Source organism: Vipera ursinii, assembly GCF_947247035.1.
Source record: "Vipera ursinii genome assembly, chromosome: 9".
NCBI classification, from domain to species: Eukaryota; Metazoa; Chordata; class Lepidosauria; order Squamata; family Viperidae; genus Vipera; species Vipera ursinii.
Genome location: NC_139523.1, coordinates 19043151 through 19069113, shown reverse-complemented (window position 1 = coordinate 19069113; position 25963 = coordinate 19043151). Strand labels below are relative to the sequence as shown.

The 25963-nt window shown below is 46.5% G+C and overlaps 1 protein-coding gene across 1 annotated transcript; it reads right to left on the bottom strand.

Annotated features, from left to right (window-relative positions):
- Nucleotides 1–774: 774 nt before the first annotated feature.
- USF2 (upstream transcription factor 2, c-fos interacting) lies at nt 775–24667 on the bottom strand. The gene is made up of 11 exons (XM_083369204.1): nt 24410–24667; nt 16254–16300; nt 13744–13859; nt 13302–13421; nt 11337–11490; nt 9412–9499; nt 7139–7197; nt 6467–6561; nt 4350–4478; nt 2603–2668; nt 775–2228 (listed from the first exon to the last, which is right to left on the bottom strand). The coding sequence occupies exons 1-11, from the start codon at nt 24466–24468 to the stop codon at nt 1989–1991; spliced, it is 1173 nt and encodes a 390-aa protein (XP_083225330.1). The 5' UTR covers nt 24469–24667; the 3' UTR covers nt 775–1988.
- Nucleotides 24668–25963: the final 1296 nt, after the last annotated feature.

Here is a 25963-nt window from a genome sequence, read left to right as displayed (position 1 = left end):
CATCCAAGAAGCTTCTTCAGCTCCGGCTAGACGGTGGGGAATAAATCCTTCCATTCCCCACCATTATTCATACTTCACATGATCTTGATTCTATCCCTCTGTTAATGCAGCCTAGCACTGTGTTTGCTTTTTTGGCAGCTGCAAGTGACTTATGACCATTTTTAGTGCTTACGACTGTTTACAGCAGGGGTGTCAAACTCAATTTCATTGAGGGCCGCATCAGCATTGCGGTTGCCCTCAAGGGGCCGGGTGGGTATGGCCAGGGTGGGCATGGCTAGAGTGCATATGGCCTACTGGGTGGGCGTGGCCAGCTCTACATGGTTCGCATCAAGGGTGCCTATGGGGGCCTGGGCAGGAGTGGGACAGATCTGAGGGTCTCTGGCAGAAGGAGGGTCTCTGGGCCAGGGCCAAGGCAGTGGGGGCCGTTCCCTCGCTGTTTCCAGGATGGCTTCGCGGGCTGCATGAAACTACTTCGCGGGCCGGATCTGGCCCCCGGGCCTTGTGTTTGACATGTCTGGTTTACAGTATCTCCATAGTCATGTCCTCAAAATTGGGATATTTGGCAACCAGTTCATATTTACGACGGTTGCAGCATCCCGAGGTCACGCGATCCCCTTTTGCAACTTTCTGACAAGCAAAGCCAATGGGGAAGGCCAGATTCACTTAACAACCGTTATGTCGTGACCTTTCTTGACACCGTTGTTAAGTGAATCAGCACTGCAGTCATTTTATTCCACCCTCATAACCAACCCAAGGAACCGATGAACCACAAAATGATCAGATAACAGTATTTTTTTTTCTGTGCAGGTTTTTTTTCTTTTTTTATATATAAACAGAATTATTTCCTACTTTGCAACAAACTCCGCAAGCCGACTCAATCTTTTTTTTTAATATATATATATTTATATATACCATATGCTTTTTTTTGGCTTGATTTTGCTTTGTTTTTGTTTTCCCCTCTTCATGTTCACGGAGGTGTCAACAGGATCAAACAGTACAAATTGTGACCACAAATCCAGTTGGCAACCTTATTTTTTCCCCCTTTTTAGGGAAAGGCAGGTGACTGGTATATATAGATATTTTTTTTAAAAAAAAAATCAGGTCTACGTTACTTTGCTGTTACAATAGTATTTTATCATTTTAGGAACCATTTATTGTTTTGTTTTTTATTTAAAAAAAATTCTGTTCAGAAGTGGGTAGAAGGGAAGGACACAAAATAGAGATTTCTTTTTTTAAAAAAAACCTCATCTCCTGATTATTATTTTTTTTTAACCTGAAATCCTAAAACACTGCTGAAGTTTAATTAAAAAATTATATAATATCAAAAAACACACACAAAAAAAGCAACCCTGTTGTCATTCAATCCACCCCTATTGCCTTTCCTAACGACCTGGGTTTCAGCTATCATACAAACACCGTACCTCTATACAAACGCGCTTTTAAACTAATAAAATAAAGATTACTTACAAGAAAGAGAGGGGGAAAGAGAAAAAGACAAGAGACAGGAAGGGAGGGAGGGAGGATGACTGAAGGGGGAACTTTTTTGGGGGGGGGATTTTCTGCCCAGTGCCTTACAAAACGGGAAAGAAAAAGAACGTGAGACAATGATTCGAGGAGCTGAATGGCTCAGGTTAAGAGGACGGGAGCAAAAAGGCATAAATTCGGCATGACGCTTGTTCTCTCGGTGACAAAATGCAGCTAAAAATCCTGTTGGTTCGATTTGCAATTTCCCAAAAACTCAGACAGAATTCTGCTCGGGATTAAAATAATAATAATAATAAAAAAGAACGCACCTTGCCTGCAAATGCAAGTTTTTTTCTTTTCTTTTCTTTTTTTTTCCTGCATAAGCCCGTTTCCAACCTCGTCACGAAACGATGCGCTCACTGTCTGCAGGCCGCGTTCATATTAACTGGCTAATTCATGCGTGGTGTGTGTGTGTGTGTGTGTCTGAAGCTGACCACACTGCATTTTTTTTCTTTACACCAGAACTACCTGTGACAAGGGGTCCCTCTGGCTATGTTTGCACCCAAACAGGAGAGTGCCTTGGTTGCAAGAGGCCAAAAACGTGCAGAAGAGACAAAAGAAAAATCTAGGGTTTTGTTGTTGTTTCCTTTTAAACAGCCAAGCTCAAGGGTATACGCTCCCCCCTCCCCCGAGTTCCCGTCCCGCCTGGGGGGAGGAAAGAAAGGGAAGACAGAGACAGAGGGAGGGAGGGGACAAGGATACACCTGGTGGGAAGAAAGCCAGACGCCCCCTTTTAGAGCAGTAGCAAGGTTTGGGGTACAAAAGTCCCTCCCCCCCAAGTCCCCTCTCTCCACTACCTCCTCCCTCCTGCCCCCCCTCCCCACATCCCTGCCCTCCAACGGAAAGCAAGGAGGCAAAGGTTCATCCACAGGCCGCGGTTTTGGTGTGTCCTTGTTGTCGGGATTCAGAGGGGATTCGGTTGATATATATATATATATATATATATATATATATATATATATATATATATATATATATATATATATATAAAAACCCCAGAAGAACCGGAGGTGCTGTGATTCATTGGGCGTGTAGGCAGAGGCGAAAAAAGGGGCTACTGCCCCGGGGTGTCGCCCACCATTTCAATTCCGTGTTGTTGAAGCTGTGCTCTCAGAAGGGCGTTTTCGTTCTTCAGCTGCTCGATCTATTGTGGAGGGGAGGGGGGGGAGAGGAGGAGGAGGAGGAGGAGGAGAAAAAAAAAGGGAGAGTCTCTCAAACTGGGGAAAAGGCGCAAGTCAAGAATAAGGAGATGCAACTGGGTGCTGCAAAAAAGGTACGGGCAGGGCGTAACGAAGCCTGGAATTTCCATCGTATGTCACGACGGTTGTAAGTTGGGGCACTCATGTAACCAAGTCAGGATAACAGAATAACAAGAGTTGGGAGGGACCTTGGAGGTCATCTAGCCCAACCCCCTGCTCAAGCAGGAAACCCTACATACCAAGGGTAGGCAACCTTGGCTCTTTTATGATTTGTGGACTTCGATACCCAGAATTCCTGAACCAGCCATGCTGACTCAGGAATTCTGGGAGTTGAAGTCCACGAGTCATAAAAGAGCCAAGATTGCCTACCCCTGCTTTCCAGACAATTAGTTGTCCAATCTCTTCTTTAAAACCTGCAGTGTTGGATGGAGCATTCACAACTTCTGGAGGCAGGTTGTTTCACTGGTTTAATTCTTCTCACTGTCAGGAAATTTCTCCTTATTTCTAGGTTGCTTCTCTCTTGGGTCAGTTTCCATCCGTTGCTTCTTGTCTTGCCTCCTGGTGCTTTGGAGAATAGTTTTGACCCCCACCCCACCCCCATCCGTGGCAGCCCTCAAATACTGGAACCTTGCTATCATGTCTCCCCTAATCCTTCTTTTCATTAAACTAGGCATACTCAATTCCTGCAATCGTTCTTAGTATATTTTATCCTCCAGTCCCCTAATCATTTTTGTTGCTCTTCTCTGCACTCTTTCTAGAGCCTCAACATCTTTTTTTCATATCATGGTGACTAAAACTGGATGTCTATTTTTGTAACTTTTTTGTGTGTGTGATAGCTCTAAAGCAAACACTGTGGTCAGAAAACAAGTCCATTTATTCTTAGGGATGTTTTTCAGCAGAAACAGACTGAAATAAAACACACACCAGGCAGGCACGTGTGCATGCGCAGATGCACCCGTTTTGTGAAAGCAAAGGGACTTTCTCTGTTTATATTATACATGCAAACCTACAAACTGCGTCTTCTCTTGTTCTGAGATAGCAGTTAACTGCAACAGCTGAAATTATATTTTGCCAGACCTAACAGAATTTGCTCCAAGGCCGTGTGACCTGCAAGAGGCCCCTGAAGCAGGACATCCCAACCTCTGTACCAAATCACAACTCACTACTATGACTACAAGTAGCCCTCAACTTACAACAATTCATTCAGTGAACGTTCAAAGTTACAACAGCACTGGAAAAAGTGACTTACGACCATTTTTCAGAGTTACAATCTTCGGAGCAGCCCCCTAATCATGGGATCAAAATTCAGATATGTGGCCACTGGTTTATACTTATGACCGTGTCCAGGGATCGTTGCGATCCCCTTTTTTGACCTTCTGACAAGCCAAGTCAAGGGGGAAACCAGTTTCTCTTAACAACCGGTCTATCAATTTATCAACTGCGGTGACTCACTGAACGACTCTGGCAAGAAAAGCTGTAAAATGGGACAAAATGTTTCACTGAACAACGGAAATTTTGGGCTCCATTGTGGTCGTAAGTCAAGGACTACGTGTACTCGGTTTTATCGCTGGCCACAATCCCAAGCCCTGCTCCAAAGCAAGAGGGGAAGAATCTGGGCTGAGCTACCTGTTGCCGTAGCAGATCATTATCCATCTGAAGTCTCTCGGCTTCCTTGAACGTCTCCTGCATTCGCTGGTTCGTCTGGCGCAGCTCCCGGATGTAGTCACAGGCTTTGGAGAGGATGCCCCCTTTGCTCTGAAAGAGAGAAAAAAGGACCGGGCCCTCAACTGAGTGGCTTGGATGGGAAGCATCTTCACGATCACCAGACTTCTCTAGGGTCCTACCTCCTTTGCACACCTTCAAACTTGCAAGGAATAGCTGGATCTGTTTTTAGGATGGGACTTGTCTATTGGTGACTGACGAATGGAATGGAATGGAATGGAATGGAATGGAATGGAATGGAATGGAATGGAATAGAATAGAATAGAATAGAATAGAATAGAAAATATGGAATTGAATAATGGACTGGACTGGACTGGACTAGACTAGGAGCTGGAAGGGACCTTGGAGGTCTTCTAGTCCAGCCCCCTGCTCAAGCAGGAGAACCTATACCATTTCAGACAAATGGCTGTCCAGTCTCTTCTTAAAAATTTCCAGTGTTGGAGCATTCACAACTTTTGGAGGCAGGTTGTTCCACTGGTTAATTGTTCTAACTGTCAGGAAATTTCAGACAAATATTGATTTATTTGAATTTACAGAGCTTGCTGCTATAGTCAAAAAGTAAGCACTAAGTGCTGTTTTCTATCAGCCTGAGTCAACCTCAGTGACTGGTGATATCTTTATCTCTGTCTTGAAAACCACAATGAAATTGTTCATCACAGACTTTCCTCAAGATGGTTGAAGTTGTTTCCACCACCACCACACACACACACACACACACACACACACACTTCCTAGAGCTTTAGGACTATTTATGGACCTGGTAACTTCCCATTCAAGTACTAATGTCCAAGCCTCTTAACCTTTTGAGTTTAGGCAAAACTGGCCAACTCTGGCCACAGTTTCAGGATTTATCAGGAGGAAAAGGTGTCTTGTGGGGTTCTACTCAGCTAAGGAGAAATCACTAGGAACAAATGTCTGCAAATCTATGGAATTCTTCAAGCAGGAACTCTCAGTTACGACTGTGCCAGGTTATGCAAATGAAGAAACAACAGCTCATTTGCATGTCTTCCTCCTTCTACTGCAGGGGTCTTCCAACTTGGCCTTCAAACTTTTATGACCTGTGGACTTCAACTCCCAGAATTCCTCAGCCAGGCATGCTGGCTGAGGAATTCTGGGAGTTGAAGTCCTCAAGTCATAAAAAGGGCCAAGTTTGAAGACCCCTGTTCTACTGAGTTGGAGGACATTATCTATCCCCCATCAGAGCGATAAGTAGGAAAATAAGTGGGATCTCAGCCTCCCAACTAACCAATTAGCTATTTCAGAAGACTGCAAAGATGAATCTCATTGCTACCATCCCCGGAATTAATGAATAGAACCTGGGGTAAGCAACTTCGGCTCTTTTATGACTCATGGACTTCAACTCCCAGAATTCCTGAGTCAGCACAGCTGACTCAGGAATTCTGGGAGTTGATGTCCATGAGTCATAAAAAGAGCCGAGGTTGCCTACCCCTAGAATAGACAGGCTGTCAGCTGAGAAGCCAGGAATAGATCAAGGTAGTGGTCCACATCAGGGTCCACACCAGCATTTCTGTAGTCTGCGCTACCTCAAAGATGCCAATAGTTTGGAATTCAAGATCAGAACTATTTGGCATAGTTCTTTTTATCAAAAGCGCAGTAGGAGAAAGGGATTGCTAACTCTCTTCCTAGTTATCATCCCCCCACCCAAAAAAATTGGAATATAACTTCTCATCTTGAGTGGACAACTCAATACTCAAGCAGGAGTGGATGTTTCCACAAGATATAATCTGACTAAACGGTCCCGGTGGTTCCCATTAAGTCCACAATTCTGCCATCTTTGGGCAGGCCAACGAGGCTGTAATTACCCAAAACAATTTAAACAAGATAACACAACAGGGAAAATTCATCTGGGAAAAACAATCGGGGAAAAGTCTCCCAACTTTGCTGGAACCATGGAACGGTGACCTGGGGCATCTCTTCATGAGAGAAGCCTAACATCTCCTCTCCAAAGCAAAACACTGTTCCTTCTGGGCTACCCACCCCACCCAAGCAACTGCCCTCACCGCCCCTGTCTTGCTGTTGTCTGTATTGCAGTCTGGAATGATTTTTGACAGCTGTACGATCCAATTGTTGATCTTGTCCCGCCTCCTCCGTTCAACTAAAAGAAAAAGAAAAAATAAGATGCTGATCAAATATGGCAACCTGACAATAACACCTGTAAGGACGGAACGACTGGCTTTGGAGTCTGGGCAACATGTGTTCCATCAGATGTTGCTGAACTACAATTCCCAGCTTTCTTCTCCAATAGGTGGGATGTCAGGAGCCAATAGGTACTGGAAGTTCACTATCTGGAGCGCTTCCTTCCCTTTGCCAATTTGGAAAAATAGTAATAATATTTATATACTGCTTCATAGTGCTTTACAGCCCTCTCTAAGCGGTTTACAGAGTCAGCCTCTTGCCCCCAACAATCTGGGTCCTCATTTTACCAACCTCAGAAGGATGGAAGGCTGAGTCAACCTCCAGCCAGTCAGGATCGAACTCTTGGCAGTGGGCAGTTAGCCTGCAATACTGCATTCTAACCACTGCGCCACCACGGCCCTTTCCAAGAATTGGAAAAAGGGAAAGAACTTGGTCTTTCTAAATCATTTTTTAGAGCAGTGCAGTCCTTCCTCATCGGATTAGGGCACAAATCTGGAGACTGGAGTGATCTCACTCAGCTTTGCTGTTCTGCCTACCTTCGTTGTGCTGAGCTCTTCGCCTCTCATCCCGGGGCGTTCGCGTCCCGTCCATTTTCCTAGAATTTGAAGGGAACGAGTTGAACAAATCGGAAGGACAGCAGCTTTCAGAGACCCTGTTCCCATCTCAGAACCGACCAGAACATTTTCTATTATTTTAAAAGACGAAGTTAAAGAGTGCACAACTCTCGGTCAACTCCCTTCAACACAAACAGGCATATCTTAAGAATCGAGAAACGGGGGAAGCTAGCACTGAAGAGAATAGAGCGGGAAGGGACTTTGGAGGTCTTCTAGTCCAGCCCCCCGCTTAAGCAGGAGAACATATACCATCTCAGACAGGTGATTGTCTAGTCTTTTCTGTAAAATCTCCAGTGATGGGGCATCCACGATTTCTGGGGATAAACTGTTCCACAGGTTGATTGTCCTCACCGTCAGGAAGTTTCTCCTTAAATCCAGGTTGCTTCTCTCCTTGATCAGTTTCCAACCATTGTTTCTTGTCCTTCCCTCTGGTGCTCTGGGGACCCCCCTCTGCCGTGTGGCAGCCCCTCAAATATTGGAATACTGCTGTCATGTCTCCCCTATTTCTCCTTTTCTTTAGACTAGCCAAGTCCCGCAGCCATTCTTCATATGTTTTATCCACCAGCCCTTTGATCATCTTAGCTGCTCTTCTCTGGATTTTTTCTAAACTCTCAACATCTTTTTTGTGATATGGCGACCAAAATTGGCTGCAGTATTCCAGGTACTCCTCACGGACATTCCGAATTGGAAGGAAGCGGATTGCCAAAACAAGAGTGTTTGTTTTTCTACAACCTGTCAGAAATGCCACAATTAGGGTGGACCCTTTCGCCCTATTGCCTCCATAATGTTGCAAAGTTCAACAGTTTTTTGGAAAATTATTTACGTCTCTTTTTTTTTCCTTTCTCAAAGATGTTTTTAAAAGAATAACCAAAAAAACCCAAACAAACAAGGAGTTAGAAGAAGAAATATCCACATTCTTTTCTGGGAGAACACAAGTATACTTGAGCAACAATTGTGAAGTTAGAGAAGCTTTCAAGACTGAAGTCAGCCCTTTCAAGTAGGCCAGCTCAAGAAACAGATATGGCAAAGGACTCGTGTTGATTGTAATACGGTAGGATAAGAGTCTTGAGTAGAAATTTTACTGTTAGTCACCCATGTTACAAGAATGTTGCCAGGCTGACTGCATTCCCTTGGGAACAGTCAAATAAGGCTTCAGGGATTTTAATAATAATAACAAAAATAATAAAATAATAAAATAGTAATAATAAAATAGTAATAAAATAATAATAATAATAATAATAATAATAATAATAATAATAATAATAATAATAATAATAATAGTAATTGGAAGGGACCTTGGAGGTCATCTAGTCCAACCCCCTGCTCAGGCAGGAAACCCTATACCATTTCAGACAAATGGCTATCTAGTCTCTTCTTAAAAACTTTCAGTGTTGGAGCATTCACAGCTTCTGGAGGCAGGTTGTTCCACTGAATAACTGTTCTAACTGCCAGCAAGTTTCTCCTTAGTTCTAGGTTGCTTCTCTCTTTGGTCAGTTTCCATCCGTTGCTTCGTGTCCTGCCTTGAAGGGCTTTGGAGAACAGCTTGACTCCCTCTTCTTTGGGGCAGCCCCTGAGATATTGGAAGACTGCAATCATGTCCCCCCTCGTCCTTCTCTTCATTAAACTAGACATACCCAACAACCGTTCCTTATACGTTTTAGCCTCCAGTCCCCTGATCATCTTTGTTGCTCTTCTCTGCACTCTTTCTAGTGTCTCAACATCTTTTTTTACATCGTGGTGACCAAAACTGGATGCAGTATTCCAAGTGTGGTGCCTTACCAAGGCATTGTAAAACGGTATTAACGCTTCACGTGATCTTGATTCTATCCCTCTGTTAATGCAGCCTAGCACTGTGTTGGCTTTTTTGGCCGCTGCAGCACACGGCTGGCTTTTGAGGAAGTTAATCCTGTGCTTCTTTCTGCAGTGCAAAGACTCTGATCTCGGCCCTCCCTTCACCCCTGCTCCCAGCCTAGCTGGAAATTCCACCCCATAAATCCCCCAATAATGGTCTGATCCATCCTTCCTTAGCTACCTTCCTTTATGTTCTGGCACACCTGCTTTCTCTCCTCCCCGACTCCAACATTACCTGCCTCCCTCTTCCCCCCCCCCCCCAGCCACACTACAGAATGTCCAGAACTTCCCTGACTGCAAGACCCTGATTGAAACTTCAAGCGTGTGTCCAAAGCAATACGTACGGGGAATAAGGATGGGTGCGGGGAGCTATAGTACGTTGCGTTCCGGTCTGCAACACGTCTTGAGGGGTCATCATCACGTAGAACTGACCTGAGGGAGAAGATATTATGCCACCAAAAAAATTAATAAAAATTGGGAAAAAAGGAAGAGAGGATGTCTGCAAGAATATATATATATATATATATATATATATATATATATATATATATATATATATATATATATATATATATATATATATATATATATTTACAATTTATTGAGTTGTGGGGCAGACCCACAATCTTAACATGTGGTGTCCATTAGGTCAAGTCAGATGGTTTATTTGTCTGGGTAAAGCCTGTTAGGTAAACAGAGCAACTATTTTGTTCACCAGAGTTTTAACCTGTGGCACTGTGATCTTTTCTTGGAATCAATGCAGTTTTGACTTTTTTTTCATAGAACATAACTATGAACATCTAGCTAGATAGTAGCATTTAATTAGTCTGGGCTAATTTTGATAAAGGATCCAACTTAGTTTGTTTTTGCATTGTGGACACCAGGAAATTCCAGGAGTATGGACTAGCTTGGAAAGCCGAAACTACATTCTGGGGAAAAAAGCCATGAAAAACTATTTCTGTATCTGGTGGCCAAGAATACTGGTTCCAATGGTGTCTGGAAGCTGAAGACTACCCACACTTCAAAGAAAGGTTTGGACTTGTAGATTATTCAGCAACTTTGCCCCACGATGTTATTTAGCTTCTTTCTGCCCTCTAGAACTGGGGATCTCAACACCCGGTCTTCTCAAAGAACAAGGCCAGTATTGAAATTCACAGGTCTGAAAGCCACCCAGGTGAGGAAGACTAGCCTTGGAAAACAAGCAAAGAGACAGGAATGGCCTAGTAGTTTAAGGCACCAGCAATAGTCTTGATTTAGGCATGAAAAACTGGCTGGGCCAATCACCAGGAGACTGAGAGTTCCAGTCCTGCCTTAAGCATGAAAGCTGGCTGGGTGACTTTGGGCCAATCACCAGGAGACTGCGAGTTCTAGTGCTGCCTTAGGCATAAAAAGTGGCTTGGTGACTTTGGGCCAATCACCAGGAGACTGCGAGTTCTAGTCCTGCCTTAGGCATAAAAAGTGGCTCGGTGACTTTGGGCCAATCACCAGGAGACTATGAGTTCTAGTCCTGCCTTAGGCATAAAAAGTGGCTGAATGACTTTGGGCCAATCGCCAGGAGACTGTGAGTTCTAGTCCTGCCTTAGCTATGGAAGCTGGCTGGGTGACTTTGGGTCATAGGAGGAAAGAATATTGTGTGTGTTCGCCCCCTTGAGTTATTTATAAAAATAATAAAAGCAGGATAATAAATACATACTGATAGTCTTCGACTTATGGCCACAACTGAGCCAAAAGTTTCTGTTGCCAAGTATGGGAATTTGTTGAGTGAGTTTTGCCCCATTTTGCAACCTTTCGCCACAGTCGTTAAGCGAATCACTGCAGCTGATAAGTGAATCATGAAGTTGTTAAGTGAATCTGACTTCCCCCATTGACTTTGACCGTCGGAAGCCAGCTGGGAAGGCCTCCAACGGTGATCACATGACTCTAGGACAGTGCAACTGTCGTTAAGTACACGCCAGCTGCCGAATGTTCGAATTTTGATCATGTGAACATGGGGTTGCTGCAACGGTCGTTAAGTGTGGAAAACGATCCTAAATCACTTTTTTCCAGTGCCGTTGTAACTCTGAATGGCCACTAAACAAATGGCTGTTAAGTCAAGGTCTACCGGCAAATATATATAAAGGTAGGCAACACCTGGGCCCTCCTAGGGATTGTGGTTCCAACCCCCATCAGCTCCAGATAGAATGGTCAATGATTGGGCATTGCAGGGGTGGCCATTTCAAGAGAAGTGGAGGCCGTCAAAGCCCCTTTCTGGGGGTCCCTGATTTCCTACCTCCAGCCTGTGTCAGCGATTGATCGGTGGTCTGTACGGACACGGCGGTGGCATCGCCCACGGTGGAAGCAGGGAAGTATGCAAAACGGGCTTCCCCGCTAACAGCATCTGGGGCTGGGCTTCCGCCATTACTGAAAGGGTTCTGAATCACAGCCTGGAAACAGAAGGAGATGCATTTGTGGATCTGTGCGCTGCAAAAAACCAAACCACCCCAAAGCTAGATAAACAATGGAGAAAGAGCAAGGGGGAAGCCTTGAGTCTACCGCACGGGATGACTGGCACAGACAACCCAGCCCTGGCTGTTATTCACGCTGGCTAGGAGTGGTCAGAGTAGCAGGCCAACAGCTGGGACTAAACATTAGGAATGCTCAATTCAGTCAAGTTTTTGTGCTAAGTATGAAACGGTCCAGAAGCAGGTTTCCATTAGTAGAGGAGAGGAAACCAAGGAGTGAAGATCTAGTGATTAACTCAAGGTATACACTGCCCTCTTGTGTTTAAGAACAGGTAACAGATTAAAAAGGGACAAGGTGGCTCAGTGGGTTAAGACGCTGAGCTTGTCGATCAGAAGGTCGGCAGTTTGGCGGGTCGAATCCCGAGTGCCGCGTAACAGAGTGAGCACCTCGTCCCAGCTTCTGCCAACCTAGCAGTTCGAAAGCACGTAAAAATGCAAGTAGAAAAATAGGGACCACTACGGTGGGATGGTAACAGCCTTCCGTGCGCCTTTGGTGTCTGGTCATGCCGGCCACATGACCACAGAGACATCCTCAGACAAGCGCTGGCTCTTCGGCTTTGAAAGGGAGATGAGCACCGGCCCCTAGAGTCGGAAACGACTAGCACGCATGTGCGGGGGAACCTTTACCTTTAACAGATTAAAAACAGCCAGGTTGGTGTGCTGATGAAGGTGCCAAGCTAGAATGTGGGAGACGGTGAGTTCTAGTCCTGCTTTAGGCAAAAAGCCATCTGGCTAATTTTTGTGCCAGTCACTTTCTCTCGGCCCCAGGAAACAGACAACGGCAAGCCACTTCGGCAGAATCTTGCCAAGAAATTTGGACGGATGCCATCTGTCTGCAAGCAATGTCATTGAAAATGAAGGAGGCAAAGTGCTCTGGGAGTTTAGAATTCAACACACAAGCACCTGCTACACCACACCCCAGACTTAACAAGTTGATAAGAAGAGAAAGAACTGGAGAAAAATCACAAAACACAAAGACCTGCAAACAGAAGCAGAACAACTGTGGCAAAAGAAAGCAAAGGCGTTCCAATAGCAATAGGGGCCTTGGGTGTTAATACCAAAACATCTGGAGCACCACTTGAGCATCACTGGCGTTGACAAAAATCACTGTTAGTCACTTGCAAAAGGCAGCTTTACTCAGAGCAGCTTACATCCTCTGACACCATCAAACCACAACATCTTTTCTATCTCAGGACCTTTGGAAGGACTTGATAGGTGGTTAAAATAGCAATTCCAGTCTGAACATTTGCTTAGCTGTGCGACCAATCATAACAATAATGCTAATACTGGGGATAATAATAATAATAACAATAATAATAATGATGATGATGGGAGGGACCTTGGAGGTCATCTAGTCCAACCCGCTGCTCAGGTAGGAAACCCTATACCATTCCAGACCAGTGGCTGTCCAGTCTCTTCTTAAAAGCCTCCAGTGATGGAGCACCCACAATTTCTGCAGGCAAGATGTTCCTTTGATTGATTTGTTCTGTCAGGAAGTTTCTCCTTAGTTCTAGGTTGCTTCTCTCCTTGACTAGTTTCCATCCGTTGTTTCTTGTCCTGCCTTCAGGCGCTTTGGAGAACAGCTTGACTCCCTCTTCTTTGGGGCAACCCCTGAGATACTGGAACACTGCTATCATGTCATCCCCCCTCATCCTTCTCTTTCTTAAACTAGACATACCCCATTCTAGTTTAACAATAATGCTAATACTAAGGTTAGTCAAACCATTTCTCACCTGAGCAACAGCTTGCTGACCACTGGTAAAAGCTGCGGTTGAGACCACACTAACGGCCCCCGTGGCATCCGTTTGTCCATCCAGCTGACTGTCCGTCACCTGAACTACTCTGTATGTCACCTGGGGAGAAACAGCAGAAGCCATGTCACTCTTCTGGCTGACGTGGTATTTATACAGATGGGGAGGAACAGGGCGATGTTCAACCCCCTCAAAGATCTCAAACAATCAAACCCTTGCTATGCGATGATTTCCACAATGTGAAAAACACTTTTTGTTTGTTTTGGAGTGCAATGTAGTCAATCAGAAACGGGAGCGAATTCCCATAAAGTTAGGCATTTGCCTGCTGTATCCCACCGTCTTCAAATGACAAGGGAGGCGGTTCTTTAATTGCCGGAGCTCCATCCAAAATCCCCAAATCCAACCATCCCAACATGGGCATTACCTGTCCACCATTGTTCTCTGTTCGAAACTGGTACTGAATATTATGGTCTGCAAAAGCTGCTTGCTGGACACTGGCAATGGCCACTGCGGTCTGTTCATCTGCATTTGTGCCGTCCCCTGCAGAGAAAGGAAAGGGATTTCAATTGACAGCTATGAGCGACGGACTGGAAAGCTGAACAACAACATCCAGTGAATTCTAGGTCCCTGACAGACAGGAAACCAGGCTGGGAGGGTCTGGATTTGTGGCAGGAACTGCAGAAGGCTGTTTGGGGGCGGGGCTGCTCTTGAGAGTGGAACTCTCACTATCAGCCTATTTCAAAATATCAGCTGCAGCAGGATCGGATATTTTCACATTGACATCAGACTGATCTGCATTGCGATTGTAACGTCCACTGTTCTGTTCTATCTGGGATGTACAGCTGTTTGACGGCCACGGAGGCATTTGGAAGACAAGAAAGCGCACAGGCAGTCCTCGACTTACAACAGTCCATTTAATGGCTGTTTGAAGTTATAACTGCACTGAAAAAAAGCGACTTGCGACCGTTTTTCACACTTAACAACCGTCGAGGCATCCCCCGTGGTCACGTGGATCCAAATTCAGACAGACTTGGCCACTCCTCTTTATGACGACTGAGCTCATAGGTGGTCACCCTTTGCAACCTTCTTACAGGCCAAGCCAGTGGGGAAGACAAGGTTCACTGAACAACCCCAGATTGCTAACTTCACAACTGCAGTGTTTCACTTAGCGGCTGTGGCGAGAAAGGTCATTCAATGGAGCAAAACTCACTCAACTGTCTCGCTGAGCAACAGAAGCATCGGGCTCAACTGGGGTCATGAGTTGAGGGCTACCTGTAGGTTGCCCACTTTGGAACCCTACAGAGCTGAGCGTGCGAGAAAACGCTGTGCAAACCTGGACCACGTTACCTTTTGAACTGATCTTAATAGTGTGGTTGTGGGACCGGGGGAGGCCGAAAGAGAACTCTTAGCACAGGCTGTGCTTGACTGCCATGGGAGGGAAGGCACATTATAGACCTAACGGGGAACAGAATCCGAAGCTCTCCAAAGGCTGCTGGGCTATAACGCCCACTGGCTACACCGATTGTATAACCCAGGGGTCTTCAAACTTGGCCCTTTTATGACTTGTGGACTGCTGGCTGAGGAATTCTGGGAGTTGAAGTCCACAAGTCATAAAAGGGCCAAGTTTGAAGACCCCGGTATACGTTGCTGGCTGAGGAATTCTGGGAGTTGAAGTCCACAAGTCATAAAAGGGCCAGGTTTGAAGACCCCTGGTATACGTTGCTGGCTGAGGAATTCTGGGAGTTGAAGTCCACAAGTCATAAAAGGGCCAGGTTTGAAGACCCCTGGTGTACGTTGCTGGCTGAGGAATTCTGGGAGCTGAAGTCCACAAGTCATAAAAGGGCCAGGTTTGAAGACTCCTGGTATAACATCTGCTGCCGGCATCAAGCTCCCTGCGCCCTGTGCGTTCCCACAGAGAGGGCCTCCTCAGGGTGCCACCGGTCAGAGAATGTCGATTGGTGGCCCCCAGGGGGAGATCCTTCTCTGTGGGCGCCCCGGAACTATGGAACCAGTTACCGGTTGAGCTCCGGACGGCGCCCGATCTGCACTCCTTTCGCCGCGATCTGAAAAAATACTTGTTCGAGCAAGCCGGCCTGGCCTGAGGGGGGATTGGTGGGTTTTTTTTATCATTTTTTATTGGGGTTTTTACTATGTATCAATTGTATTTTAATCGGGCATGTATTTAATTATCTTTTAGTTTTTGTAAATTTCTGTGTTTTATTCTTGCCCTGTACACCGCCCTGAGTCCTCCGGGAGAAGGGCGGTATAGAAATATTAATAAATTAAATTAAATTAAATTAAATACTTGCAGGACTCTGGGCTTCCTTGAGACAAGGGAGAGTCTGCCTTGCAGATGGATAGTTCTCCTCTCTCCCAAATTAGTATTCAACAGTGCATGTTGTACCCTGCATGTGATAGGCCGCAAAAACATGAGCACGCTAACAGCAGCGAGGATTGTATTCACTCAGCAGTGGAAAAATGAAAAGAAAAAAACAAACACCACCGTTGGAGGAAGAGATGACCAAGAAAATGCTGGACTGTGCTGAAATGGACAGACTGACCCTGAGAATCAAAGAAAAAGAAGGCACAGAATATTTTCAAACATGGAACTTATTTTATCAAGGGCTGGAAAAAACGTAATGGAGAGTAAGAACTTCACTTCTGTGACTAGGCAAAAAAAAATTAATCCAGACGACACGTTGTTCATTAAGCACTCTTGAATTGCAATAATAGAAAATTAATAAAATTAATAAAAAGAACAACATAAGCACGCTAGCTTTTGGCTGCAAAAATCTCTGCAGACTAGATCCAGACAGAATTAAAGACAGCTACGTTCTGGTTTTTATACTTTGGGATCCCCGGCTGCAGAAATCCCAACCACGCAGCATATTTGGGGGGGAGGGATTTCTGGACCAGCCCAAAAGTTTTCCTCACCTTCCTGTAGTTCAACTCCATCTTCACTTTCTTGATCTTTCTCGTGGCTGAAACACAAAAGGGAAGAAAACAGTTCAGTTCTTATTCCTTCCTGCCAGATGGGGGGGGGGGCGGAAGGGAGGGCACTCAGCAATTAAGCATGGGGGATTTTTCTTTTAACCCTTGTAGGATCAAAATGAGTCAGATGAAAAGTTTCAGCAGCACAGAATCACCCCCCCACACACACACACATACATGCATACCTCCAAATGGCTGCTTCCTTTTAAGGAGTTTTGCAGTGCAATTTTGCCTTGTAATTAACAGCAACACAGAACTTGCAAAACAGCCTTGGTTTGCTACCCTGTATTACAGGAAAGCAGCATGGCACATTTCGAATTTTAGTCTCCAGCCCTGGTGTTCACTTGCACAGAAAGGCTTTGGAACGCCAAAGATGGAGCTCTTGGCAAGCAAAACAGATCCTGTGTGGGCCAGGGTTACAATTCATGATAAATAAGCTTCTTGGGTCTCAGGTTCCCCAAATGAAGGGCGGAAATCAAATGGCCAGTGAGTGGTTGAGGACTTCAAAAGAACAGGAGTTGAAAAGATGGTCAGTTGAGAGGGGAGCTTCAGCCCTTGGGACCTGCAAAGCCAGAATGTACCCCACCCACCCGCCCCAACGTGCTCAGCTATGCAATGAAACGACGTTGTGTCAAGCGACAGAAAAGATGCCATCACATGCAGCTTTCTCCTACTTACAGAATTAGAATAGAATAGAGCTGGAAGGGACCTTGGAGGTCTTCTAGTCCAGCCCCCTGCTCAAGCAGGAGAACCTACAGTATGCTGTCTCAGACAGGTGAATGTCTAGTCTCTTCTTAAAGATCTCCAAGGATGGAGAGCCCACGATTCTCTCAATGCAGAATTTCAAGGACCCAAGCTGGGGATTGTCGTTGTGTAGAGTCCTTGGTGCTCTCTGACTTTGGTGGTTGGCTTGCAGACACGATGGACTGATGATGTTATTTAGTTGGGTAATGAAACTGCACCCAACCAACCAAACTCAGAGCGCGCCAAGGACTCCACAGTTCAACCCTCAGCTGCAGAGATCCTTCTCTATTGGACTGCAATTCTTTCTGCCCCAGTACAGTACATCTGCCACTAATTGAAGAGGTTCCCTTGGTGCAGGGGTAGGCAACCTCGGCTCTTTTATGACTCGTGGACTTCAACTCCCAGAATTCCTGAGTCAGCTATGCTGACTCAGGAATTCTGGGAGTTGAAGTCCACGAGTCATAAAAGAGCCGAGGTTGCCTACCCCTGCCTTGGTGTAATAAACCACTTTTGCTGGGTGAGATGGATTGAGGCCCAAAGAAAGCCTTACCTCTGCAGGGTGCCACAGCTATCATTTCCATTTCCTCCTGGAATCCCTGGACCTCAAGACTGCACCCCCAGGAAATGTCTGGGCTAATATCAACCACCAAGTTCAACTTTCCTTTTCGAGAGACTGGAAGGAGAAACAGCTTTACAGCCCCGGAAAAGCATCGAACTATCTTAATCCTTCACTCATGGCAGAGAGTGATAAGGATAGTCGGTTATTGCAGACCAGGCTGAAAGCACAAGGCAGAGCGGCAAAGGTGTCCAAAGGAAGGTATGGCAGTTACTGGATATATTCATGGATAAGCCCACCCAGGTAAGCCAACCCTCACATTTTTAACCAAAATACCATGAAAAATATGCCACTCGTGGAAAAGACAACCCACATTTTTCATGGTATTTTGGTTAAAAACTGGTGGTGGGGGTTGGTGTCAGCTTATCTACATGTACATTACAGGATATACAGCTTATCTACATGTACATTACAGGATATACAAGTCCTTTTTTTATAAAGGGTTATTATATATACACTTGCAGATAAGCCCATTCATGGATGAGCCGAACCAATTTTTTTTGGGGGGGGGGGCATTTTTGGCTTATTTGCAAGTATATATGGTAACCAAGATCGAATTAAATAGGCTTGGAAGAGGGGTCTTCAAACTTGGCTCTTTTATGACTTCTGGACTTCAACTCCCAGAATTCCTCAGCCAGGCACGCTGGCTGAGGAATTCTGGGAGTTGAAGTCCACAAGTCATAAAAGGGCCAAGTTTGAAGACCCCTGGCTTAGAAGAATCCTTTCTCCCTCTGGGGTCATATTGCCCAAGGGGCAATCCATCCTCCCCCAAAGGAGAGTTATTTATTTATTTATTTCCTTGTTATTTATTTGATCAATTTATGTTGCCACCTTTCTCACAATTGAACTCTGCGGGTCTACGTGGGATCGAAAACCACCAAGTTTCAGGCTATTTGAGGGACTGTACATCTCAAAACGTTTCTGCTCCTCCTACCAGAATTGGATATTCTCTATTAAGCAATGCCATCTTTGCTAGACCCAACAGTAATTGTGCCTTCTCTGCTGCAGAACATGCCTTATGAAGCATAATCGCTCCACAACTATGTTAAGTCTTCCATACAGGTTTTAAAGACCTGGCTGTTCCCTAGACTTTGAGTTTAGCAGCAGAACAAGCTCTAATTGGCTTCTTCTTCTTTTCTTTGTAAATGGAATTATTTTTGCAACCACAAGACATTTGTTATTTAGATGGGTTTCGTTGCTATCGTTGGATACAGTTATTCCCATGAGACGGGCAGGTATGGAAGTCACTTGAGTGGACGCCATTTCAAAACACAAAGAAAAAACAAAGAATAATCAGTCAAGAAATACAAGGAATCCTTGCTTAACGACCACTTAAAACTATGATGGTGCTGAACGAAGGATGTTTAGAATTGGTCCTTGAAGTTCTGGCCCTCCCACGGTCACGTGATCGTAGTCTGGACAGAATGCACTCTGTCTGCACTTACGAGGGAGACCGTGTCCCTGTGGTCACCACTTGAGACCTTCCCTGGCAGGTTCCCACAAACAAAATTAATGGGGAAACAGGCTGGGAAGGGTGCAAGACACTACTGTCAGGTGGTTCACATTCCCACGGCTTTTTCTCTGAAGGAACCTTGGCTACGAGGTCCCAAGGATGTTGCATTCCATAGCAAGTGTACGCAGCATTGCCCCTGTGCACCTTATTGTTCTGGGGGCAAGGGAAGAGACGTGGAGAACAGGCTTTCCAGGCCTTGGCAAATTACACCGTTTAATAGATGGGACCCAGAGTGTGTCCACCCTGTTGGATCTAATGGGACAAGCAGAACAATCAGAGAGAGACGGTCCACTGGGCTGATGTTCGTCAGCTTCGCGGTTGAGACCTGTTTGCTAATGTGGGATGGGGTGAGCTCCCGTCACACGCTGACCCAGCAGTTTGAACCTGGGTGACTGCGAGTAGATAAATGGGCACCACTTTGGTGGACAATTTAACGGGGACGTGAAAGGATCCCCCAACTGGGCAACCGTGCCCGCTCTCACATACATGACACACACCTAACCATACTGTATACACATATGAATAGACCCACACCCCTACATATACACAACAAATAAATATTAAAAACTGTCCATCTTGAATATATAACGGAGGAAGCCTGAGAGTTCACAAGGTTAATGCTGTGTGGAATGAAACTATGGCTGAATCTGGATGTTCTGCTACGGATACCACGAAGCCTCCTCCCAGAAGGTAACAAGGAAAACAGGTTGTGAAGAGGATGTGTAGTGTCCCAGATAATCTTACGGACCCTGTTCAAACAACGCTTCTGTGCTATGTCCTGGATGGGAGGGAGGGAACTGCCAATGATCTTTTCGGCCATCCTCACCACTCTCTGCACCGCCTTCCTGTCTGAAGCAGGGATGCTTCCAAACCAGACTGTGATGCCGAATGACAGGATGCTCTCGATCGTCCCCCTGTAGAAAGTGGTCAGGACAGGGGAAGGAAGATGTGCTTTTCTCATGCGACGCAGAAAATGCAGGCGCTGCTGTGCCCGCTTCACCAGTTTCTCACTGTTGAGTGACCAAGCCAGCCTACTCCTTAGCTGCACACCCAGGAATTCGATGCTGGTAACCATTTTCTATGCATTCCTAAGAGCGAGGCCAAGCTACACAACACACCAGCTGTACCAAAACCTCAGCTGTCACCCTCTGAAAGATTCTGCTCTCCCAATTCCTCTTTGTTCCCATTTTTGCTCTGTTCCTTCTGGATTCGCACACACTTGCCGCTGCCCCCAAATTCCAAACCAACCTAGTTAATCCCATCCATCCTACCTAACTGAAAGTGACACAGACCCTCGCTAAGTGAGGTAGTTGCAAAATGAGTCACACCTGATTTTCTCATCTTTTTTGCTACTCTTGTTAAACAAAGCACTGTGGCTCTTAAGTAAATCTGTCTTCCCCCAGTGTCTTTGCTTGTCAGAAGCTGGCTGGGAAATCGCAAATGGCGATCCTATGTCCCCTGGATGCTGCAACTGTGGTATCAACACATGTTAGTTGCCAATTGCCTGAACGGTGATCGCATTACGGCAGGGATGAAAGTGTGGGGGACCTGTTGTAAGTCACTTTTTTCAGCGCCGTTGTAACTTTGAATGGTCGCTAAACAAATGATGGTAAGCTGAGTATTTTTCAGAAGTGGAAAGTTGAACAGAATTTAAGGAGTTGAAGTCCAGACATCTTAAAGCAGGGATCTTCAAACTTGGCCCTTTTATGACTTGTGGACTTCAACTCCCAGAATGCCTGGCTGAGGAATTCTGGGATTTGAAGTCCACAAGTCATAAAAGGGACAAGTTTGAAGACCCCTGTCTTAAAGCTACCAAGTTCGAAAAATACTGTTCTACTCTATCATCACCACCTTTAAAGGATAGAGAAAAAAAGCCACATGAAAATTCCCACTGCCCCAGATCACATTAACTATGGAAGGCCACACAGTTTGCACTCTGAAAAATAAGATATACCTACATCACCCCTTTAAATTATTATCAGAATGATAAAAAGACCTGGGGTTGTCTCATGCATGCTTTTCTAATAGTTTTTAACTGCATCTGGAAATCCCGGTGTTTATTTATTTGGAAATCTGTGTATCACTTTTGCAGAACAATAGAAGCTATCTGAGGAATTTCCCTAGTTCAAGAATGGTTTAGAAACCTCCTCTAATGGAGCAAAAATACTGACGCATATATCTCTCATGTGTAAACACTTCGTTTTTTAAGCAGCGGTGTGTGAATGTACGCATGTGGGATCTTTTCCTATTTTGGTGCCCTACTTAAACCTGCTTTCACAGCTTTATGTCCAAAATTCACTGCAGAAAGGGGTCTCTGTTGTGAGAAAGGGGTACCCCAAAACATTAATTTGGTGAAGTTTGTTCACTGTCATTCTTTCTCACCTAAATCTAATTTATTAAGACCTTCCTATTTCAACTCCCAATGGGCTTTTTTCTAATCCAGAGCCACTTCAGTGGCCCATCCCAGCATTAGAGTAACTGCTGAGTAGCAAATACTAATAATAGATGGCCCTTTCTGCTTTGTCCCTGTTCTACTTTTTGCCAAATCAGGTTGGTTTGGGTTATTATTATTATTATTATTTTGGGAAGGGGGAGTAACGTCCCCTCCCCAATATAGTACACCAATAGGGGCAGAGAAACGAGAAGCGGCAGGAATAGCCTCAGGTTAAGTCCAAAGAGGAGTAAGAGAAATATGATAAATAATTAAAGGACAAGCAGGGGGCAGAACGAATGAGAGTTCAATGCAAAAAGAAAAGTGATTGAAAAGAACCTCCAAATTGGATGGGATTTGGGGAGTTAAACTAACTCAAGCTGTCTGCCCAGTTTGACACACAAAATCCAGAGCATCCCCAAAAGGCCTCGCTTGAAGATTTATTTATTTTTTTCAATCTGTGCTGCTGCAACTTTACTGAGCCAATTAACATAACTGCAAATTTCCAGAAGGGTTGAGAGAGAGCATACTGCACAGAATTTAGTACTACGAGCTTTGTGGTTTGTCCCCCAAATTACTAGCCGGGGGGGGGGGGGGCAAAAACAAAATCTTTACTGGTCTTTTTGAGGGGTGGTTATTAGAAAAAGAGCGAGCCACCCATTAGCTCACCTTCCTGCTATTTCTAATCGCCTTTAGTGATGAAGCAAGTCTATAAAATATCAAGGCTGAATTATTTAGTATTTCAGCATACTCATTCCCCTCAAAGGGATTCTGAACAGCCTGCCTGATTCTGGCACAATCACTTTATTCTCCTTTTACCACAATGCAGCGGCTGAAAAAGGCAGTTGAGAGTCATAGTTAAGGTACTGGATTAGGAGCAGAGGTGATCCAGAGCACAGCCACTGTCTCAACCCAGCCAATTTCACAGAGCTGCTATTGTTGTGTGTGTGTGGGTGTGTGTGTAGAAATGGAGAGGGGGAGAAATGGAGGAAAACACTACACAGCTGCTTTGAGCTCCTGTGTGAACAATAGAACATAAATCTAAGAAAGAATAGAATAGAATAGAATAGAATAGAATAGAATAGAATAGAATAGAATAGAATAGAATAGAATAGAATAGTATAGTTGGAAGGGATCTTGGAGGTCTTCTAGTCCACCCCCCTGCTCAGGCAGGAAACCCTTTACCATTTCAGAGCTGTTTGCTGGAAAGGCAGCTCACCTGGCCTATTCACTACTTTGTCAGCACTGCTGTGATGTGAGAATTATTCTGTGCCCCAGATCTATCCAATGATCTGAACCAAAACTGGATTAAGTGTATTGTGCAAGCCAGGCAGGTAAGAAGACACACGGAAGATAACAGCATCAGGCCAAGGTGCCTCATCTGCACTCAGCCCACATCATACCCCTCCCAGTTCAGACCATCAGTTTCACTCTGCTTCCTCCCCCCCCGTTTCCCCCCCTACGTCCTTCCTTTGTGCAACCACTTGCCCTGTATTCCAGCTTACTGACAAACAGCCCTTAGCCCAGGGGTCTTCGAACTTGGCCCTTGGATGACTCGTGGACTTCAACTCCCAGAATTCCTCAGCCAGCCTGCCTGGCTGAGGAATTCTGGGAGTTGAAGTCCACGAGTCATCCAAGGGCCAAGTCTGAAGACCCCCTGCCTTAGCCGAAGGGAGAAGAACACAGGGGGGTCGCTCTTTTCAGTCTGCCTAACAACCCCACGAGGTAGGCCAGACAGAGGCACCATATATATATATATGTGTGTGTGTGTGTGTGTGTGTATGTATATGTACATGTACATGTATATGTATATGTATATGTATATGTATATATAGCACAAGGTCAGCCAATGAGAATAGGAATCCTGATCCGAAACTGAAACCTGGGTGTCTGAAGGGCCCTTGGAGGTCCGGATGTTTCCTCCCCTTCACCCGAGGACTTCCCATCCCTATTTGACAGCCGGCTCTGGATGTGGGGTTGACCCTCCCCCCTCCCCCCCTCCTGGAGGGCAGCCAACCAACCAATCTCCGCGTGGCTGCCCTTTCCAGTGTGACAGCAAGCGCCGGACACTCAAAACTGCTTTTTTTTTCCTCCCTTCTCCGGATCGCCCCGGACAACATTTCCTATCTTTGGACAGGTGGGGAGGGAAATCCCACCCGCCGCCTCCTCCTCCTCCTCCTCCAGCCTTTCCCAACGCGACGCTGGTCCTTTGCAGAAGGCAGACCCAGCCTTCCCCCACCCCCCACCCCGCCCTCTCCTCCCCGCAAGCCACTGGGAAGGATGGGAGTTGTAGTCCAAACCTCTCCCCCACCCTCTCCCCTGGAAAGCCAAAGAGGGGGTTAGGAATCCCACCGCCCGGAGAGCATAACGACCCCCTTCCTCCCCCCCCGGCATTAGAGACGGCGGGACGGTGTACGCGTGTACATGCGTGCGTGTACATGCAACGCGTGTACACGCAACGACCCAGTTTTTTTTTTTTTTTTGGTTTCCCCGACCCGGCAGCTCTCCGTTCTCACCACCCGGAGACCCCTCTCCCCTCCCCCCAGGGGCAGAAAGAGCGGATCGCCCGAGCTCGGCCGTGTCCTCCATTTTGTTCTCCCCCTCCCGCCGCCTCCTCCTCCTCCTCCTCCTCCAGCGCAGGACCGAGCCAGGCGGTGGATCGAGGCTCTCGGCTCCCTCCCCTCCCCCACCCTCCGTAGGCCCGGGAGGCCGGAAAAGCCGGGCTCCCCGCCGAAGAGAGGCAGCGCCCGGGAGGATCCGGCCGGGCTCCGCTGCAGGTCTCGTCCTGCCCTTACCTGGAAGCGGCGGCGGCGGCGGCGGTGGCTGTATCCAGTCCGGGTTCCAGCATGTCCATGGGGGGAGAGGGGAAGGGGAGGGGGGAGGGAGAGGGAGGGGGCGCCCGGCCGGCCCCAAGGGGGGCGGGTGGGGGGGGGCGGGCAGCAGGAGAAGGAAGGGACGAGTTGGAAATCTCACGCCGGAGGGAGGTAGAGGGGACGCGGAGGAGACACGGGAGCCGAGGCGCTGATCACGGGGACAAACACTCGGGTCATGTGAGAAGGGAAGAGCGAGCGAGCCCTGCTCTCCCTCCCTCCTTCCCCAGCTGGGAGCCCGGGACACGTGAGGGGGAAGAGTCGGGAGAAGAGCGTGGGAACGGCGGCGGCAGCAGCAGGAGAAGGAGGAGGAGCAGGGCGGCGGCGGCGTCGAGGCCCCGGGAAGCCCGGCTGCCGATGGAGCGTCGGCGGCCTGCTTCGGAGCCTGGGCGGGCGGAACGTTGCAGCAACACGGAGCGAGAGGGGGAGGGGAAATGGAAGGTGGCGACGATCCGGGGCGGGGGGAAGGGGGGAGGGGTGGGAACGGAACGTTGCCGATGGAACGCGGCGGGATTCGAGCGAACGTTGCCGAAACAGCGGCGGCGGCGGGGGGGGGGGCCGCGCGCGCGGAGGGCGGGCGAGGGGGGTGGAAAAGGAGAGCTTTTTTTTCTTGTATTTACATCGCGGGAAAAGAGCGGAGGGATGAAGAGGGCGAGAGCGTGGGAGGGGGGAGGGAGGGAGGGAGGGAGGGAACGAGTAGCCGAGCGCGTTCGGCTGCGCTCGCTTCCTCCTTCCCTCCCTGCGGTCCCCCCAGGGCGCATGCGCCTAGGCTCAAGGGCATCGGCTTCTAGGAAGCGATATTTTTTTTGGGCGGGGGGGTTGGAGAGAGAGAAGGGGAGAAGGTTGAGCTCGCAGGAAGCGGGAGTCTCCTCTACGCCCTTCTTTATATAGCGCGCGGGGGGAGGGGTGTTTCTTCAAACTTGGCCCCTTTGTGACTTGTGGACTTCAACTCCCAGAACCCCTCAGCCAGGCAGGCCTGGCTGAGGAGTTCTGGGAGTTGAAGTCCACAAGTCACAAAGAGGGCAAGTTTGAAAACACCCCCCCCCCGTGCTGCATAGGAAGGCCTGTGCATTGTTGCTAGCCCGTTTATTATTATTATTATTATTATTATTATTATTATTATTATTATTATTATTATTATTATTATTATTATTTTATTTTATTATTTTATTTTATTATTTTATTTTATTTTATTTTATTTTATTTTATTTTATTTTATTTTATTTTATTTTATTTTATTTTATTTTATTTTATTTTATTTATTTTAATTCCATTTATATCCCGCCCTTCTCCGAAGACTCAGGGCAGCTTATAATCAATGTGCTTAGCAATAGCCCTCATTCTATGTATATGCCTGCTTATTAGGGCTTTCGCCCCCCCCCCCAAGCGGCATTATTACAAAGTCAGCTTAATTGCCCCCAACAATCTGGGTCCTCATTTTACCTACCTCGGAAGGATGGAAGGCTGAGTCAACCTTGA

Excerpts from the sequence above, each read along its gene's own strand:
- USF2 (XM_083369204.1), bottom strand. The coding sequence starts at position 24,468 with ATGGACATGCTGGAACCCGGACTGGATACAGCCACCGCCGCCGCCGCC. Across the intron at positions 7,198-9,411 it reads CGCACCCATCCTTATTCCCC|GAAAATGGACGGGACGCGAA; the intron begins GTACGTATTGCT and ends TTCAAATTCTAG. Across the intron at positions 6,562-7,138 it reads AAGAGCTCAGCACAACGAAG|TTGAACGGAGGAGGCGGGAC; the intron begins GTAGGCAGAACA and ends TTTTTCTTTTAG.